The sequence below is a fragment of the Passer montanus genome, unplaced genomic scaffold (assembly GCF_014805655.1).
Source record: "Passer montanus isolate IOZ18808 unplaced genomic scaffold, ASM1480565v1 scaffold42, whole genome shotgun sequence".
Taxonomy (NCBI): Eukaryota; Metazoa; Chordata; class Aves; order Passeriformes; family Passeridae; genus Passer; species Passer montanus.
This window is the reverse complement of record NW_024369041.1, coordinates 4,370,705-4,391,099: the sequence shown is the minus strand read 5'-3', so window position 1 is coordinate 4,391,099 and position 20,395 is coordinate 4,370,705. Positions and strand designations below refer to the sequence as shown.

At 37.5% G+C, this 20,395-nt stretch overlaps 1 protein-coding gene across 1 annotated transcript in view; it reads left to right on the top strand.

Moving 5' to 3' along the window:
* CCDC6 (coiled-coil domain containing 6) overlaps positions 1-19,062 on the top strand; it is a 48,064-nt gene extending 29,002 nt beyond the window's left edge. The window contains exons 5-10 of the mRNA XM_039719602.1: positions 2,317-2,420; positions 4,074-4,234; positions 6,728-6,884; positions 10,041-10,141; positions 13,979-14,103; positions 16,357-19,062. Coding sequence (XP_039575536.1) covers positions 2,317-2,420; positions 4,074-4,234; positions 6,728-6,884; positions 10,041-10,141; positions 13,979-14,103; positions 16,357-16,548 — 840 coding nt within the window. The 3' untranslated portion in view covers positions 16,549-19,062. The remainder of the gene's footprint in view (positions 1-2,316; positions 2,421-4,073; positions 4,235-6,727; positions 6,885-10,040; positions 10,142-13,978; positions 14,104-16,356) is intronic.
* Positions 19,063-20,395: the final 1,333 nt, after the last annotated feature.

Below are 20,395 nucleotides of genomic sequence, written 5' to 3'. Positions count from 1 at the left end.
AATCCCATCCTGCTTATTTTATTTCAGAATATTACCACATGACTGAAAAAGTCATTGATTGGAGTACGTTTCAAAGTACACCTGAAAATATCAAGTACCAAGCCAAATACACCAATTCTTTGAATTCACAGCTCTCAACAGGATACTGCATTGTTTCTGTTGTAGGTGCCATTCAAGGTGTTCTTCCTCCAAGCTTTAAAATCCTGACAGTGGGAGAAACTGGCACAACACTCAGGACAAGGAAAAGAAGATTCTTGTTTCCAGTATGCTTTTGTATTGCTGGAAATGTGGAGTTCTAGATCTGTTTCACCTGGTTTCTTTGGTGTTTTGTCAGAGCAGCTTCAGGGCACAACACAAGGCTTATTTGTGTATTGTTGCTGGTGGTTTGACTTTGCCATTGTGCATGCTCACCTACAAGCAGATTTATAATTAATGGACTCCACTGCCTTGGTGATGGTTGCTATAATACTAAATGTAATATTAGATTTTTCAAATCCAGGCTTATAAATAATTCACTCTGTTTTTAAATTCCAGAGTGCTCTTCTTCCTACCATTAAAGGATACGGATTTCTTTTCACCTGTATGTTCTTGTGGGTTTGTTTGTTGCTAGATCAAAAAATAGTTGTAAAAAGACTAAGAGTAGGTGAGTCTAATCCATGCTGCATTGAAATGATGTAAAAACCATTGCTGCAGAGATTATAACACTATTATGCATTAACACTTTTTTCATCATGTGACTATCTAGATAGATGAGCAAACATAGTGGCAATCTGGCTTTTACTAATGTAGAAGCACAGTGTGCACATTGCCAGGACGTTTTCTGTAGTTTCTTCCCTTTGCACATTTCCAGCCCCAGGCATTGGCCAGGCTGGCTGAGGAGCCCTGAGGCAAAGTGCTCTGTGCTCCTGGGGCTGAGCCCTTTGCTGTCCTACCACTCCACCTCCAGCCCTGTGCACTGGGAGCAAAGTGCTGCTCAGGATCCAGATTCTCATCCTCATGGGGAGGCTGAGGCGTGTTGCTCCTGACTTTTCTTTTATTGAGATGTAGGTTCCCTGAGCTGTTAATGTACATCTGGAAACTCAAACATGGAAAGATTTGCTAGACAGTGTTTCTAAGTATGTTCCTTATTACTCATCAACATATGTCTGCTTCTCCTCCCAGTAACAAATTCCTCTAACCTTTAAAGGAGAAAGTTGTACATTCATTAAACTTGCACTGGTACTTGAAGTGTGTAAGTTTATATTTTGTTTGGGTTCCTCAGTATTAATTTGGTGGTTAGCACCAATAGTTTACAGATTTAGATGCTGCAATAGCCCTTCAGCTAGTAATGTAATACTGTAATAAATGGAATATAATAAATGGAATAAGCTTATTTCTCTTTTCAGTCCTTCCATTTTCTAATGTGAGATTATTTGCCCAGTAGAAAGGTGTTGTTAACTAAGCTTGGCTTGGAAAAATGGTTTTATGCTATTTTCTACCTGTAAAGGTGTTGATCTGTTCTCAAGTATTTTGTTATTGACAACTTCTTGATTTCAGCTGTATTGCTACAGAGTAAGATCAGCTGTGCCTCTTAATATTCTCCTTGATTAATAATACTTGCATTATATTTCTACTTAAACACTAATAATAGGTTTCTTCATGTGTGGGTCTACATTATATCTTCTTTTATTAACTTTAGAGTAGAAGGTTCTGCATTGTATGTTTTATTAACTTTAGTAGACTCAAGAATGCTTGTTCACACAGTAAGTGAATGTGATTAATGTCAGGTTAAGCTCTTAATTTTATAAAGCCATTGCTAAGATAGAATTACATTTGTTTTCCTAGTAGGGATTGATACAGTAACACTTCAGGCAGTTAATGTAACTTTTTTTTTAGATCTTGGTTATGTCCTTTACCTAACACTAGGCACACATGGCTTTTCTTCTATTTCTGGATTACTTAACTCTGGTTCTTCCACTAAAAAACATATAAACCTTTTAAAAGAATAAACACTGCTGTAGTGAACAGTAAATTCATGGACCAGGAGATGCCTTTAAATAGGTTTATCATGTCATCAGTGCCTGCATGTGCAGGGTTCATGCTCTTGCTTATTGGAGCAAGTTCTCTGAGAAGAGTTTGTGTTAAGGAGATGACAACTGTGCAACAATTGAATCTCAATTTTTTTTCTAGCACATTGTACCTGATTGTGTCTCTTCTTCCCCTTCTTCTTGCTCCTGTGAAGCATTATGTAAAATGGTGTTGTTGGAGCTTTCCTAATGCCAGTTCCTTGCAAAATATCCATGCCCATAATTCTCACTAATTGTTTTTCCTCTCCAGCTAAGGCGTGAGAAGATTGACCTTGAGAACACTTTGGAACAGGAACAAGAAGCACTAGTGAATCGTCTCTGGAAGAGGATGGATAAGCTTGAAGCAGAAAAAAGGTTTGTCTTGTTACAGTGCACTCCTTACTGTGGGAGAGGTTTATAATAGATCATATTCTGGATTAAATATGCTCATCTCTGTCCCACAAGAGTTGTCTAATCTGTGAAAACCTGGAAGATGAAGCATTTGTAAAGTTCTTTGTTAGCTTCATTGGTTGCTTAAAGTAGCTAAAACTAACTAGTATAAGAAATTACCTGGGAAAGCTTAAAGGAATTTATTGATTTTTTTCAACTGCTGATAGCCTCTTTTTAAAGCTTCTGCTTTGTGGTCAGCTTTATATTCATGGTATTTTACTTTGTTTGTTATATGAGAAGCTCTTGGTTTTTTTCTGTCTGCTTAAAGAAAACTGAAACTTTTTCTCAGAGGTATGCACTCATGTCATTGAGACCTCCCAATGCTTCTTTAGTAGAAGTTAAGACACTGACTCTTTATATTATTGGAACAGCTAAAATTAAAAATACATATGAAAGCAATCATATTTTAAATGTTATAATAACAAGAACTCAGTTTGAGGAGGAAATAGGAGAGAATAATGATTAATGATTATTAATACCTGATATTTTTATGTGTATATTGTTACGTTAATGTGACCCTCTGAATCTTGGCTGGGACCTCAGAAAACACCTGAGCCTGAGTGAACTGCAGGTTTTGTAGTTTTATTTTACAGAGCCCTGCTGTGTGGAAAGTGCTCTGAAGAGCTACATGTGATATTCAGCAGTGGTAAATCCACAGCAGGATGGTAGGATTTTTGCATATCTTAGATTTAAAACCTTCTCTAAGGCAAACCATTTCTGGTTTATCTCAGACTGTGCTGCTGCCTGTCAGGAGCTGTGCTGGAGTCAGCCCCTGCTTTAGTACTTTGTGTGGTACACATGAATACTGCACTGTGCAAGAGGCACAAATCTGCTCTTCAGGGTTGGCCTATCAGCGTGTTCCTTCTAAAGTTTCATGCTTTCAGGGTAGAACATACTCCTATGTTACCTCCAAAAATCAGCATTTAGAACCTTCAATTAATCTACCATGTGATTATTTCATAACAAGTTCATTACTCCTGAATTTACTATCATCTATTTTAAGTGTTTGAAACCTTGATTATACAGAACACTTCAATATGTTTCTGTTTGGAAGTTTAAAAAAAAAAAAGACACTTTTATACTGTCCTTCAGAAAATGTTTGTGAAATTCTTTTGATAGTGGTGAAATGCAGAAAAGCCTGTGTTTCAAGATAGACATACTTTACTTGTCATTAATCTTCACTATGTGTCCTTTTTACAAGAACGTAAATGTAAAAACTAGTATGCGATTAAATGAATTTTCTTAGCAAAAATTTTGTGTAATAAGTAGCATTTGAGGACAAAACTGAGGTAGCTATTTATAGTGTAAAATTTGTTTCTCCTGAGCTATATGTTGATATATTTTGGAATGTCAATGTCTGAATATGTTAGAAAATTCTTCTCTACTAGGACAACAAATTTTACCTTTTTTATTTTGAGTTAAAAGCTAAGCATTATAACTCCTCCCTCAATTTATCTCCCCTCAAACATAGTTTAAATAAACCCTACATACCTTTCAGAATCCTTGCAATGGCTTTCTGGGGAATACAAGAGGTTTTCATTAGAATGGAAGGTAAAGTTTGCACTATTTTTCATACAGAATTTTGCAGGAGAAGTTAGACCAGCCGGTGTCTGCTCCACCATCACCCAGAGACATATCAATGGAGATAGACTCTCCAGAAAATATGATGAGACATATCAGGTTTTTAAAGAATGAAGTGGAGAGGTTAAAGAAACAACTGAGAGCTGCACAGTTACAGCGTGAGTAAACAACTTGTTTCAAATCTTCTGAAGTTTTTGCATTGTAAGATTTTTATATTTAGTTTCTTGAATTTGAATTTAAGGTAGAAGTGGGAAAACATGGGGCAGGTTTGGATTACAACATTGTTATAATTGCAGTATTATTGCTTGTTGATGTATTTATACTGTAGTTTGGGGGGTTCTTTAGTTTTACTGAAAGGCTCTCTGAAAGAATCAAAAAATAATCCTTGACTATTTTATGCCAGAAAAATATGTATCTATCTATTTTTGTCAGAAACTTTGCAATATTTCAGCATACAAATTTTTCAAAACATATTTATGGCCTACTTTATAGGAGTCATGTTGCAAATGAAGAATTACTCAAAAGAATTAACAGCTAGTGACATAAAGGTCAGCTGTCTATAAGAATTTCACTTGTTAATGATTGTGGCAACCTGAGGCAGCTGTTGCACAGTATAGCAGCATTAATTTGCTGTGTCCTTTCCTGTGTAAGATGGCTTGGAAGCATAAGGAGCTGTGTAGCAGTCATCAGGTTCCTGTTGTGCAGGGCTGGGGCCCCTTGCCCAGCAGTGGGAGCTGCATTTTGCCCTGCCTGCCCAGGAAGGGACTGTGCACTGAGCACGTGCCAGTGCCAGTCCTTCATTCCTTCCTGCTGGATCTGAAATTCCTGCCTGAGAGGCAGCAGTTGTGCCTGGTTCTGAGTCAGGAGTGTTGCAGTGCGGCTGGTGAGTGAGGAGATAGCTCAGCACATGGGCAGAAAAATCTGGGCTAATGCACAACAGTCAGGATCAGCCCCCTCTGGCCAGCCAGGCTAGCTGGAATATTTCAACCTCCATTTACAGAAGGAGCTTGCTGAAGGCAGCAGCCTTCCTTCAAGACAGAGATGATGGATCAAGAGTGCTCTTTTGCAGAGACCTTGTGCACAAGTTTGTGGCATTAATAATTTGTGGCTGTTAAAAGAAGATAAGGACAGCTAATCTTTGTACTTGCAAATTCTGCACTGCAGCCTTCACTGACTGAAGTTCAGAACAAGAGCAAGGCCTTAGATGAAAAGTACTCTTTGTGCAAATCCAGCCTAATTAATTTCATTTCAAGTATCCTCTATTTTTTAAGTGGTTTCTTTTTGAACTACTGTGATTTAGAGTAAAAAATTGAAAGCATTAATGTCAAATTTACATTAAAAATAAGAGCTTGGTTTAAAAGGACTCTCTTCCTTTGTGAACAGGTTAAACAGAACTGCAGTACAAATAGCAGAGCTGGTAGGAATGGTGGATGTGCCAGCCTGCAAGCAGAAGATGAAACTGAAATGCAGTTTTCAGATTGGTGTTTGTAATACAGGGTCATTAGAGAACCTCCAGCAGTAGTTTTAAGTACTTCATGGAATCTGCTTATGAAATTCTGATACTTGTATTACATTTTTTATTTCTGAAGCACTTCTAGGAACTGGTTTGGTGTGATAATAATGTACAAGTGACACTGTTACATTTAATAGTGATATTTCCACAGAAGAGAGATAAATCACATGTTGTTAATAGTTTGGGAACAGGTTTCTAAAGCAGGAATATTCTTTACCTTGAAGGTTGTTGCATAAAGGAGTGATGACAAAGCATGATGAATTGTTTTGGGTTTTCTTAATGTCAGGGATTTAACTGCAAGGTTGCCTACATGTTACACAATCTCACAAAATACATTGTGTGTCTCATAAGTCTTCATCACGTAATCCATTTTATTCAAGTAATCTGTCACAAAGCTTTGTAACTTTTCATAATTTGACTTTTATCACCTTAAATAATCTGTGGTACCAGACCATTTAAGTGATGTTTGCTGTACTTGTTTAGAACTGACAACTCAAATTGCCCTTTGATGTAGAGTAGACATCTTGTTGGCTTTTAACATTAAAATTGAATACTGTTTTAATATTAGTATTTTAATATTGGCACATGTTCTGTTGGACAGTTTCTATGACAACATGTGTAATTGAAAGAGTGCTATAGAGTAATATATAAGGTAGTAATTTTAATACAAGTTTGAGTTTAGAGTTTCAGTTGTGCTTCCTCCTTCAAAATTAAAATATACCTTTAAAATAATTTCTTCCATATGTTGAAGGAAAATTTTTGTAAATGTGGAATAGGATTATTTTAATAGAGCAAGAATCAGTATTTTTTCTTAATGGTTTCAGTAATGTTTTCTTAATAAAATTTTTCTTTCTTTTTAAATTTATTTTTGAAAATACTTTTGGTTCATGGTGGTGAGTTTTGTTTGTTTTTCTTACATTTTATTTTCAAACTTGATGTCAAACAATAGTTTATTTTGGGAGTTACTATTCTGAATTAGGCTTTGAACTAATGACTTAGAGGTGAAAATTTTCAGTGATCTATCCTCAGCATTTTCTACACCTTCATCTTGAAGTGTTGGAGTAAAATTAGGCACAACATACTTGGCTGCCTGAGAAATTGAATTTTAATCAACTTTTAACAAAACGATGAATTTCAGATTCAGAGAAGATGGCACAATACTTAGAAGAGGAGCGACATATGAGAGAAGAAAACTTGAGACTTCAAAGAAAATTGCAGAGGGAAATGGAACGTAGGGAAGCTCTCTGCAGACAACTGTCAGAAAGTGAATCCAGCTTAGAAATGGACGATGAAAGGTTTGTATTTTTTTGGCCACCCAGATGTGTTGGACTTATTTATCAGTATTTATACTACTTTTTGAATATCATAGAATAATTTTAGAAGTAACTTGTATGTGGGTGTAATATGCATATCAAATTCCAGCATAGTCCAGGAAATGTATTGATGTTGTACAGAATTTGTATCAGTGAGTAAGAAAATATTTATATCTGAAGATTGTTTTGGGGTTTGATAATATATATTGAAAAAAATGCAGCTGTGGAGTTGAAAATCAGGATAATTTGATCACAACACTTTTGTTTTGCCCCCAACTCGGTAAATACAAGGAATTCTGTGAGGTAGGGACAGCATTTTCACTTGGGCCTGATTTGTCCTTTGCAGAAAGTAAAGTATGTTCAGCCAAAAGCAGAGGGATACTGTGTAAAATCTTTGAGAGAGGAAGCATTTCCAGGACTGTTGGGTTGTCCTTGATGTCCAAACCATAACATCCTAGATTACATTTTTCTTTATTGCAAGCTACTTTGCTTGCCCTGACCTTACAGATAATCTTGAATCTTCCATGGTTTATATCGTGCCTTTTAGTGCTTTCTCATGTCATAGAAACATGACAGTGTTATATCTTGAAAGAGGATTTTAAGTACATTTTGGATAAACTTAGTTCTTATCAAATGCTCATTATTTGGTTGTATTGTTGTATATTATTTTTGATTTACAGTGGTCCTTTAGAATAGATAAAAGAGTTACTCTGTGCTGTGTATTTTTTCTGATACTGAGAGATTTCTGTTTCCTCTTGGGTCCTTAATATATTTGTTATAAGATGTAATTTACCAGAAACAAAGTACCAGATATTTTGTGCTAAGGAGTACTCTTAAAGCTCAAAGTTGTGTGTTCATTCTAATGAAACACCAAGGCAACTTGACCTGTATTGCATTAGCATCTGGTATTAAGACATAGAAAATGCTATACAAATTAAATTGTTAGACATAGGGGATTCTGAGGTTGGAATGTTTCCTTATTAGCCTTACCTTTTCTTCCACTATTTACAGAGTAATGGAAGTACAGTCAAAATCCAAATCTGTGAGAATTACCAGCATGAATCCAAAATTGTAGAGTATCCTGATAGTTTTTTATTGCCCACTTGTTAGTCATGGTAACCAGGAAAATGCAAGAAAATTTGATTAACTGTCCTGTACTTTTAAGAAATTGTCATGTTTGATTTTTTTGGTACTACAAAGAATAACTCCAAGTATTTGCAGTGTAAGTAATAGAAAGCAAAGTGAAGGACAAAGCAGGCATTAGTAGTTAGCCTGAGAAGATGCAAAATTCTTGCAGAGCTATGTGCAATAATGATTTTAAAATATCAATTTTTGTCAGCTTACGTCTTCCTAAAAACGGTGGTGGTGATGGGTCAGCTATCAATTTCTTTCATTTGCATTCTGTTAGCTGATGATAATTATTGCTTGTAGCTGAGGGTAGCTGAAGATGATTCCCTGAATGTAAAGGACACAAAGCCTCTTTCTCCAGACCAGCAATAGCTTCGTCTTAACCCTCCATCCTGTTCTTAGGAGTAGCAGGGTAATTCAGGACACATGCTAATGGGGTGCTGCTGTTCCACATCACCTGAGCCAGGTAGTGGGATGACTTAAAGGAAATTCTGTTTGTGTAGAATGCAGGGGATTAAATCAGAGATGCTGCCTTGCTAGAACTTACACACTGCTCTGCATTGGAACCTGCTGTGTGTTGCAGAGGTAGCTTAGCTCAGTTTCACTAACCTTGCCACTGGTAGCTCTTTTAAAAACTTGTATATTTAATTAAACCCTATTTTATTAGTTTGTTAGTTTTCTGTTGCTCTCTATTGCAGCTACTTTTATTACCTGGTCTAACCAAATTCAAACCAACTTTGGTATCACTACAGTGTACTGCCTGTGCTAGGGCATGTGGCTTGTTAACTCTGAATATCCTGGTTAAAAACCAGCAAGATGCAGTATCAAAATATGTTTCAAATAGTCTATGGACAGACTTCAAAGTAGTCATTGTAGTTCCATCAAATAGGAGTAATTTTAATGCTGTTCCATGTTACTGGCTTATTTATTATGATGGGGAAATAAATGCAGCTTCTAAGAATTCCTGAGAACACACTGGCAGAAGAGGAGACAATTAAGTCAAAGGGCTGTTAGGTGGCAAATTTGGCCTGCTGCTGTGCTGTGTCCAGTAAAGAAACACAGCTGGGTCCAATAATATAAACCCATGTGCACTTTTTTATGCATCCACCTGGAGAAGGTGAGCAGGGGGGCATCTAATTTAGAGAGTGACTGAACAATCTAAGTGGAGAGTGCCTAAGCAGCTCAACCTGAGACTGCCAGCCTAGTGCTGTGGGGAAAAAACCCACAAAATTTCTTGAGGTGAAAACAGAGAGTGGCAATTAGGAGCAATTGGTGTTATTTTTATTCTTTTATGTAGCACTTGATGTGTGTGAAGAGGCTTCACTGGAGTCAGTGAATGAAGGACAAATAAATATCATAAAATTATTACAGCTGGGGAAAAATGCCTCAGGTTCTGAACTGTTTACTTTATCATAGTGAAGTGTGTGATGTGTCTTGCAACACAGCCTGGAGTACCTTTAGTGGGGTGGTCCTGGGTTCAAAGGGTCTCTCTCTTACAGTGACAGAAGATGGGATGAGCAAATGTTTGAATGTTGGGACCAGAGGGATTCAAGTAGGAAACAGGACATGTTTTTATGCTATGGCTGGTGAGCTGTTGGAACAAATTGTTAGTGCTTTAATGATTTCTTCACCCTTTTTCATGATTTCAGATTAGTGCTGAATGCCTTTCTGGAAGATACACTCCAGCCAACCAAGCTTTTAAGTTCAATGTAGAAATGATGTGTGAAGTGCAAGAATGTAGAATGGGTCAGATTGGATGACATGGTTTACACCTCTGACCTTAATATATACTATTTAATAATATACAAATTATATGGTTTTAACTGCAAATGCCTAAGAGAAGTCCAGCTGTTTCCATGGAAAGTTAAGCCAATGTCAGCAATGACAAGAGTTCCTGTCATGACTTCCTAATGTGATTCTTATGGGAATTGAAAAAATCACAGTGAAACATTTAAAACATGGCACATTTCAAAAGGTTTGATCTAATTATTCTTTGCCTTTTTTTGTTAGATATTTTAATGAGATGTCTGCACAAGGATTAAGACCTCGCACTGTGTCCAGTCCTATCCCTTATACACCCTCACCAAGTTCTAGCAGACCTATATCACCTGGTAAATATTTAACCCAGTTTCTAAAATTATTGTATGCATCACATAGTAACGTGCCCTATTAATATATTTAGGTCAGTAGCCTTTCAAAGCTAGTTTGGAGAAAAAAAATCCTGCATCATAAATGCAAGAATAGTTTTGCCTTAGGTGTCTTCTAGTGCAGCATGTTCTTGGATGATGACCAGATATTCTATATTTCAGATCTGTGGACAGATATTGAAGATCAGTTAAGTAGCTATCACTTGAACTTTATTTCTTTTTTGCTCTTTTTTTCTCTCTTGCTGTCTTTCCCCCCTCTTCCTTCTCACACAAGTTGCTCAACAGGACACAAAATTCAAATGGATTTCTAGAGTCTGATGAAGAACTAATAATGAGATTGATATTGTGCTTTGAATCAAAACTTCTTAGAGGAGATTAATCTTGAACATGTTGGAAAAAAAGTCAATTTTCATTTCTCTTCAGTAGAGAAATGGCTTTTGTACTTCTGCTATTTTCTATTATTAAACAATAACTGTAAAATTAATAATTCCTATCTCACATACTTTGTATTACAGAGGCAAACAAACCTTTTCTGAGTTTCTAATTATTGAATATATTTTAAGTCAAATGAAATGCATTTGTGTTACTAACACATTTATTGACTGAAATTTAAAATCCCTTCAAATTGCACTTGGACATTGATTACAAGTTGTCGGCAGTGGGTATTTCCCGGTGCTCACAAGCACCTTGTGCATAAAGAAGTGAATTGTGCATGCCTGGCTTTCCCATGTTCACCTCTAGAACCTGCCAGGCAGGTGAGATGTACTCTGTGTTGACACAAAATGGGAATGAGACATTTTGTTACACAGGTCTGCTAGAACATATAAAATGTCTTCAGTTCCTTGAATTTTCAAGGTTGACTGTGGTTTCTCAAAGGACTATAAATAGTTTTCATCCAGGTGTTGCATGTGTGAAAACCAGCTCTGGCCGTAAGACATGTTATGGTATTAGAGATGAGCAGTGTGGCTATGAGTTTTCACAAGGTTTTTGCATTTCTAAAATGAGCCAAATGACTTGACATTCAAGGTGTCTAGGTGTGTTACCAAGAAAATGATACACGTTTCCTTACCCCTTTCCTGTAACTGGGTGTACAGAAGTGTAGTTGTGCTCTGAAGGAGCAGCTCTTTTCATGTTCTGTGTGTGCAGCGCACGTTTCCTTACCCCTTTCCTGTAACTGGGTGTACAGAAGTGTAGTTGTGTCAGCAGCTGCTCTGGAGGAACAGCTCCGTTGATGTTCTGTGTGTGCAGCATTTGTAGCAGTACAGTGTCAGCTGCAGATGGATGTGCAGTCACACAGTAACTACAGCTCTGTGGGACAGAGTACCTGCTAACTTACAGGCTTGCATCTTACATTATTTAGCAGCGCTCCCTGTTTAGGTGCTGATGTGTCAGTGCAGGAGAACTCTGTCAGTTTATTCCTACACTGAGACTGAAGTGCATTCCTTGTTCCCTGTGGACTTGATTTCCCATCAGTAGTTGATAAAAGAGTGAAAATTTTATCCCACAGACAGAGATACTGAAACACACTCTGAAGCACAGCTGAAATTACTGTTTCTAACAGAGTTTAGGAGTTTGGAAATTTTGGTGTGGTAAATGTTCCAGGCTAGCTTGTCTGCACAGGCAGCTGCATTAATCTCCTTTTCATCTGATAAATTAGTATCAGCAGTTGGGAAGTGTCAGACTTCAGAAAAATAGAAGCTGCAGTTTGTTAAAGAACTAATGAGATCAATAGGGAATTCTGTAGAGCTGTCTGGGATAAATTAATGCAGTAATGGATGAAAACAAATAGGATTTGAGAGTATTTTGTATCTAAAATAGTACAGTAAGATGATGCCAGAAGTATCAGCACAGAATAATAAAACAGCTGTATGTTACATCAAGTGTTTGTATGACTTGGCATATTTCATTTGGGAAATGACGTGCCTTGAATATGTGGAAGCAGAATTTGTAACCAGTTAGAAATGCTATAATTTCACGTGGATAGCTGATTGAATGGATCAGATTCTGGCTTCTGAATCCCTGAGTCTTTTGTGCCTGCGTGGCTTGGGATACTACTTTTGAAGACTCTTTGAAGCTGACATGTTGCTGAGATTTCTTGCACAGTGATCTGTGCTAGAAATCTTCTAGAACTTTGAAGATAGTGTAATTACTGCTGCTCCTAGGCAGCTGGGGATTAGCTCTAATTACCAGTTAGTCTTCAGTGTAGCTACTGTTCTGTGCTTTGCTGCTGCTAGATAGATGTGTGGGGCTGCAGAGATGAGCTATCCTGAGTGTATGTGCACTGCTCTGGTTTTGTTTCTTTGGCTGCCACGTAGACTTGCGTTTGTCAAGCTTGTGGAGCTGGATTATTCCAAAGCAGTTCAGAACTGCCACATTACAAAGGTGGCTCTGTTTTGCCTATTATTTCTAGGCTCTTACCTCTGACTGGCTGCCTTGTCACCTCCCTGAACATTGACTTGTTTCTATCCTTATTGCTTACAAAAGCACTTAAATATAACACATGTGCTCTACAGATAATTAGATTTTGTAGTCAAAAGGCAGATTAATTTTGTTGTTACTCTGTAATGGCAGGGATTCCATGGGAGTATCTTGTAATTTGCACCAGACATACATTAACAATGTAACAGAATCAAATAGAATTGAAGGAAGCACAGGGAGTTTTTGTTTATATGACTTCATTAGTGATCTGGGGCTTGTTCTGTATTCTCATCCAGATCTTGTCTCATCTCTTTTAGTCAGAAACACAGGTGCATGCAGACAGGGATGGTGCTGGGTGTTGCTGCAGGGACATTGTTCTGTATTGGTTTGGTGTTGAAGTGTGAAAACTGCTAAATCCAGTGTGGTTATAAAAGTTTAATAGTCCTTCAGAAATGTTCTTCAGTCATTATTCTCCAAAGCAGTTGCTTGAGTCTATTTGTAAACAGTTGAGAAAAGTCCTGTCTCCTTCCTTATGATATTTTTGTCAAAAAGCAGAAGGGAGCAAAAGATTTTGGAAAATGTGCTCTTTTGAGAAACTCAAGCTGTTGAGAACACTTTAGGTGTGAACTTGAAGCATTTGGCAGTTGCTGTTTCTGTTTTCCTCGGTTAAATAGAGCTATACAGGAACTCTGCATTTTTATAACTGAGTTCTTACAAAAAGGAAATATTTGGATGAAAGAATTAGATATTTGCAGTTTTGAATATTGGGTTTTCCTTAACGTAGATAAAACAAGTTGCAATTTTAAATGTTATTTGCTAGCCTAGTCCAGCTAGTAACATTTCCCAGCATGTTTTAATTTCCCAGCCCCGAAGGTCTTTTAAAATGCTGGGAAAAAAAAGAGAAGGAAGCTCAGTGCAGATCTGGTATGCCTTGGAGGAGCCACCTGCATCCACTTTTTTTGTGGAACATCTTTTTTGTGACCCAGTGCTAGATGGCTTCTCCAGGCACGACCTCTCTGCTTCCTCAGACTATGTAATTCAGGGAGTCATTTCCTCCATGGAGAAATGGAATGCTGAATGGAAATGCTTATGGACTAGAACTAAGCTACTATGGAAGTCTTAGACCATTTATCTTAAGTGAAAAGTTATGTTTAACATTGTACAATATATGTTTTAAATATATGGTAGTATGCTACAGGAAAAGAAAATAAATTTGCATCACACTTCTCAGTACAATCAGTATTTTCTAGATGGCTAATCTGTAGCACTTAGCAGTTTTTAGGCTATCATTGATTCAGAACAAAAAAATGTAAAAAACCCCTCGCACTTTAGTTTTTAATATCAAACAAGAATGTTGATGTTACCTTGTTTTAAAAATTTTAGGTCTGTCATATGCAAGTCACACAGTTGGTTTCACACCACCAACTTCACTGACTAGAGCTGGAATGTCTTACTACAATTCCCCAGGCCTTCATGTGCAACATATGGGACCATCCCATGGTATTACAGTAAGTATTTAAATTAGTAAATACTTGTTTACAAATATAGTTTGGTTTGTGGAAGTTATGATTGGTTGTCCTTAAGCTTTCTTACAAAACATTTTTGTAAATGTTTGTTTTTGTCTCCTTACTCCAAGATACCTATTGCTGCTTTCTTCAACCCTGATTTTCCTCTTCACCCCTCAGAAACTGATTCTTTTTGGAGAACCTTGTTTTCTGCAAAAGAATAGGATGTATTGTCATCTTAAGGACAGTAATAGGTATCATCTTATGGATCAGCAGGCAGGGTGTGAAAAGTGATGTTCTAAGCTACTAAGCCTATCCCAGGAAGTAAAAACATTGCTTTCATTTTTCTCCTAGTCTCCACCATCTGACGGATGAGTCATCTGAGGTTGCTTCAAGCTCAGGTTTTCTTCAGGATGACACACAATGCTACCATCATGTCACTGTAACAGGCAGTTAACTCTTATTTTCTATTGTCATTGGCAAAGAAGAAAGTTAATATAAACATTTATTAGGGAAATTTCTCATATCTTTCAACTGGATTTATTTCCTTTTTACCTGCGATGTTTGATGCATTTCCACTTCATTGTGTTTCTTCTAAATATTTGTGGAGTTTAATGAGCAAACAAAGCCTAAATATTAACCATATGGCAAAATACCCCTTATGGTTTTTGTATCAAGACCATTTTGATTTTTCTCAGCAGGTATGGTAGTATGTACATATTCATCAAGGTTTTTGCTTATACTTGTCATTCTCAGATGTAAAATAGAATTTTTAGTACAATGCTGAAATATGGCTGCATCTGGTTTAGATGGGTGTGCAAAGGTAATTGTTAAAGTTTCACTGAGCTATGGTGGGTGGGAATGCTGCAATGGTAGGTAGAACAGAATGGAAGCTGGAGCTCAGCAGGAAAGCAGAATTCTGGTTGGGGCTTAGCCCATGAGTTAGTCACAAGAAGATCTTTGTGCTTCTGGAAAGCATGAAAACTAATTTTATAAATGAGTTTGTCAAGGAACTTCCTCTGTTCAGTCTCTGTGAAATACTACTTTTTCTGAAACTAAATGAATTGAGTCACTGTGAGAAAGATCATCTTGAGGACAAAATACTAAGGTATTGACGAGCAGCTCATGGCTTTGTCTCAATACTGGTATCAGGTCCCCTTATATTACATGTATGCAAATGCAATATATGATATTAAATGTTTCAGAAGCATCAGTCAGTTTTCAAGAATCTCTTGGGTTTCACATATAATTTTAATCTATTGTACATAGTTGTGCAGAAGAATGGATACAATATATTTGATTTGACTAAACTGCAGTTGCATTCTTGACTCCTCATTTTTGATCTCCATTACAAAATAAATTTGACTTTACTTGTAGTACATTTGGTATAGAATTGTAATCATGCTTCTCTCCAGAGCTGACCACTTGTGATTGATTAATAGTTATGGGTAGGTGGTTTGTCATGCCATGAGGTTGTTGATTAATGCTAACCAGATTGGTAAGTAATGAGCATTTTTGTTTCAAAAGTGCAGAAGTTAGTGTTGTAGAGTGTAATTTATATTTTTGCATTGCTAACATTAAAGGTCATCCTTCCCCTCCTGCTCCTCAGTTTGTAAAGATAAAGTGGGGTTTCAATCTCTGTTAAAATGTACCCATTGTTGAAAATCTGTGGTTTCTGTTGAGGGGGTCTCTCTAACAACTGCTTCACTCCTACAGCTCAAAGCATTGTAATATTTTTTGTTCTCCAAAGACCAACTTGTATTATGCTCTGGTTTTACTCCAGTGTGTGGGCTAAGAGTCGTTCAGAGAGCTAGAGATTCTGTGCAGACTCTGATACTCACAACTTTCCCACCCACGCTCAGGTACCTCAGGTGCCAGCAGCATGAAGTCAAGGTTTCCTCAGCACCTGCTGGTCGGACAGGCACAGCTGGGAGGTGCTGTACCTGCAACATCTCATTTCTTTTTAGGTTCCTGGTCATCATGGGTAAACATATCTGCAGGACATGTCTTGTGTTCACTTCCTGCAAGCTGACAGGAAGGAATGCATGTCCTCTTTGATGTCAAGAGTACTTCCCCTTTGCTACTCCATTTCAGAGGAACATTTATTTTATGTAAAAGTTGTATTGTGACTCCTGCAATGTTTTGAAATTTCAGACTTTTTGTGTGATGTTTTTTTTTCCTTTGCCAAGATTAGAGGACTTGCACCTAACATTGTTCAGGAGTGTGTTAAACATGATTTCACTATTTGTTCTGCAGAGGCCTTCACCACGAAGAAGTAACAGCCCCGACAAATTTAAACGTCCCACTCCTCCTCCTTCTCCAAACACGCAGACCCCAGTGCAGCCACCTCCGCCACCACCTCCGCCACCCGTGCAACCTCCGGGCCCCGCCGCGGCGTCGCAGGCAGCCAATTTCCAACACTCAGTGCATCCCTCCTCTCAGCCTTAGTGCATGTGCTCTGCAGTCTCTATGTCAGAAGTGGACTCATAACACGGAGCAGTTTACTAAAAGCCAAAGGCTTACTTGGCATATTTGGATTTGACTTATTTGCACTGAGGTTATATAGGCTTCACTGTTAATTGTGTTGTAAACGTTTGTATAAAATGCAGCCAGTGTTGTGGGTCTACAACACTAACTTAACAAAGTTTTCCATCAGTGTTTACTTGAACTACATGTATGTCCATTCTCTGGCTGGAACATTTGCTACTCTGTTTGGTAATACGGCATTATGTCGTTTTGCTTGGCTCCAAAGCTTCATTTTCCTGGCTTTTAGGTTTGTAAAATTAAAGGGATACCTTTTTATATTTTTTCATGACAATTTGCAGAAAATGAAAGGCATGATGGGCTACGTGATAAATTCTGAAATATTACAGTGTTTACCAAGCTTATGGAAGATCAGCACTATGTTTCAGTCATTTAAAATATCAGCTTCTAGTGCAAAGGTGAGTCAGACACCCTAATCAGTGCCCAAGACACAAGCTCTCTGGTATTTCGTAGCAAATAAGCTTTATTCACAGAGGACACATCCGTACTTCTCCTGTTTAAAAGCACCTCAAACATATGGTACAGTCAGAACTTTACACTGAGGGAACTGGCTTGTTGGAGTCTGTGGAATGTACAATTCGTGGACCTTAAGATTTGATGATGTCACTTGACATTTCTGCTAACCTGTAAGCTGCCCATACCATGTGCCCTGTCACAGTGACTGTAGGGGAGTGTGGTCCTGCCCGCAGGTTGCTGAGAGCTGATTCAAGTGTGTGCTCTTGGATTTTTTTGCTGCAGAAGGCGATGTGATTGTAGAGAACAGCTGATGATAATTTCTTTCTTGTTAGAAATATATTCATTGTGATTCCCCTGAAGCAAAGTTTGAACAGGTATTTTAAATGTTCAAAAGTCTGTTAGAAAACGAGATGAGCCTAGAGGAATATAATGGCGTAACAGCCAAAACTTTGTATTGCTTGGTAGAAACAGAGTACAAGAAAGTAGCACAACATGGCACTAATGAATGCTTATTTAGCAGCCTAAGCCGGTACAATGTATAAAGAAATGTATTCCAAATACATTCTTTCCATTCATTTAGCACAAATAAATTGGTTTCACTTTGCAGTGGAACAAAGTGTCACTTCTTGATATTGCCATCCTACTCGGTTACATTTTTCCTGAGGTTCCTGTTGAGTACTGGGGTTTATATATTATTGATAATTTTAAATGGTTTACCTCATATATATGGATATGTGGGCCATGGAAAATGACAAGAGAATGTTTATTTTATGAGAATATGTATCTGGCTATAATCAGAGCAGAACATGAGTAATTTATCTTTTGTTTACAAAAGTTTGTTTGACATGCTTAATGCTTTATTAAGGACATTTTTAGGAAGGAAGTACAGCATTCTGGTAGTATACTAACACTTGTACATATAATGTCATGTTTGCCGCTCACCTATTCAGTCAGAATTGCAAACTGAAAATCCTTATGAAAATAGTGCTCTAAATCAAAGTTGTAAGTTAAAATAATGTTGTAAAATGTTCCGCTTAAGGCAAAATTAGAATTTCTTCACCGTAGCAATGTAGTTTCAGCTCTGAGAGAATTTAGAGAAATGCATATATAGTCTATTACACTTCTTAAACCAATATGGGATCAAGTGCATTATCAAATTACATTACATTAATTATGGTAGTTACTCTCCAGTCAAAAGATTCTCAAGATTGTGGCAGACCTAAAATTTGACCACTGCTTCCAGCTGAAAATAATTGACCATAGCAGATGCTCAGCTTTCCATAGAGGAAACTCAGTTCTGAGCATTATAATTAAACAAAGCTCCTGAATAAGTGATAGGATTGAATGGGAGAAAGTGACAGATAGTCAGAGGTGGGACTAGGGTCAAGACAGGATTAACTTACTTTGACACTTGTCCTTTTGTAAACATAAGACAAAGAAAAAAATATACTCTTTATTAAGTAGGATTTCAGCTCAAGTGTCCCAGAATTTGAAATGGTGTCCTCCTTTCTGAAGTGCTTTGAGATCCTTGGATGTACGGCTCTGTGGAGGGCAGTCTCATGGTGGTGGTAGCACAAATGTGGGTGGAAAGGGAAGAGCCTTTGATGGTGTTTTAAGATCTCAAAATGGAAAATTGCCTAGAATAATTTACATTTGAAGCATATTCCAAAACTGAATTTGTGTAACCCAAGTTCAGCTGCTGTTATAAAGTGTCTTAGTGAACTTTCCTTACTGTTCCAGTGGGACTGTTACCAGAAGAAAGTAAAGAACTGACAAATGTATACTAAACCTTGAAAGTGTAAAAAGGCACTAAATTGGCCTTATCGAACTAAGAACGTTGAACAAACATTTGCTTGCAATCAGAAGTGTTAAACTCTATTTGTAGACTTTTTGAATAAGATGAGAAATTGTGCACAACCATCTCCTAATAAATGTAAATGGATTTTCAGTTTTCCTTGTGAATTATAGTCATGAATTATGATTCTACAGCTGTGATTTTATCAGATCTATAGACTGGAAAAAACTCACTTGACAGTGAGGTCCAGCTCACTTAAGTGCTTTGTTTCTCTCAGAAGCACCTGGGTGGTTTTCTGACATTTCTGACATCCTTTTCATCACTGATGCCTCTCAGTTGCACATTACATTGTCACTGGCTGTGTAAATCCACAGAAGCAATTTCTCATGCTGTGGAGCATTTTGTGAGCATACCCCTTCACAGCTAAAGATTGAAAAAAATAAAATCTACTTTTCAGCTCTTTCAGCAGTGCTTTCCTCTCTGACAATCAAGCAGCTTTCTTTTTGTGTTTTCTCTCAAGGGATCTGGCTTGGACACTGGAATGCAGCTGATACTCTGTAGAGCATTAAGGGTTTATTTTATCCACGATTTGTTCCACAGAAGTTCTTTGGAAGAAGAGGTGGGACTGGTCAGAGGTAGACTTCCAGCTAAAAGCCAGATAAGACTGTTTTAATTACATGTACTCTTCTGAGAGCATATTCCCAAGGGCAGAAAGTACATCAGAGTTTTTCCAGAAAATGTTAGTGCTGTTCTATTGGCAATTGCTGTTCTGGAGCTGGGCAGAGCAGGATTCCTTTCCTGTTAAAATGTTTTCATTTAGGAATCCAGCTGCCTGGGTGGAATCCCTGTACACTTGAGCTGAATGAAAAATGAAGTCTTGGAAGCAATGAAAATGAGAAAGCTTCCTGGGATCTGTGCAAGTTGCACTGCTGACTCTGTTAAATAAATGGAAACTGATCATGGAGACGAGTAAAAGAGCCTTAAATAGTATGTCAGTCAAAGAAACAGTTTCTCATCCTCAGTGTCAATTATTGCTTTGCTAAGAAGATGCAGCCAGGGACCTTGATTGAATTTTACAGTGTTTTTCCTGAGCCTAATGCTTAGTTTTACAAGCAGTACAAATTCTAATACTGTTCAACTCTTTCTGATGTTTCCTTTTTTTCAGTCATGGCAGTCTATTTCTTTTTGATCCTTGGGAGTCTACAGAACATGGACTGTGCAGAGCATATTTCTCCAGTTCAAGCCATCTCATAAGAAACCAGAAGGTTTATGAGTGTAAGCTATGAAATTGTAATACATGCATATGTTACAACAACCTTCTTGAGAGGAAAGATCTCCCCTCTTGAAGTGAGGGCAAGCAGAGCCCCTAAATACCAAATGGACTGTATGCATAGAGACAATCTGGTTTCCTCAGTTCCCTGAGGAGCTGAATTCCACTCCCAGCCTTTCTTTTTTTTCTATTTATTATTTGGATCAAGGTTCTTAATATTTTAAACTACT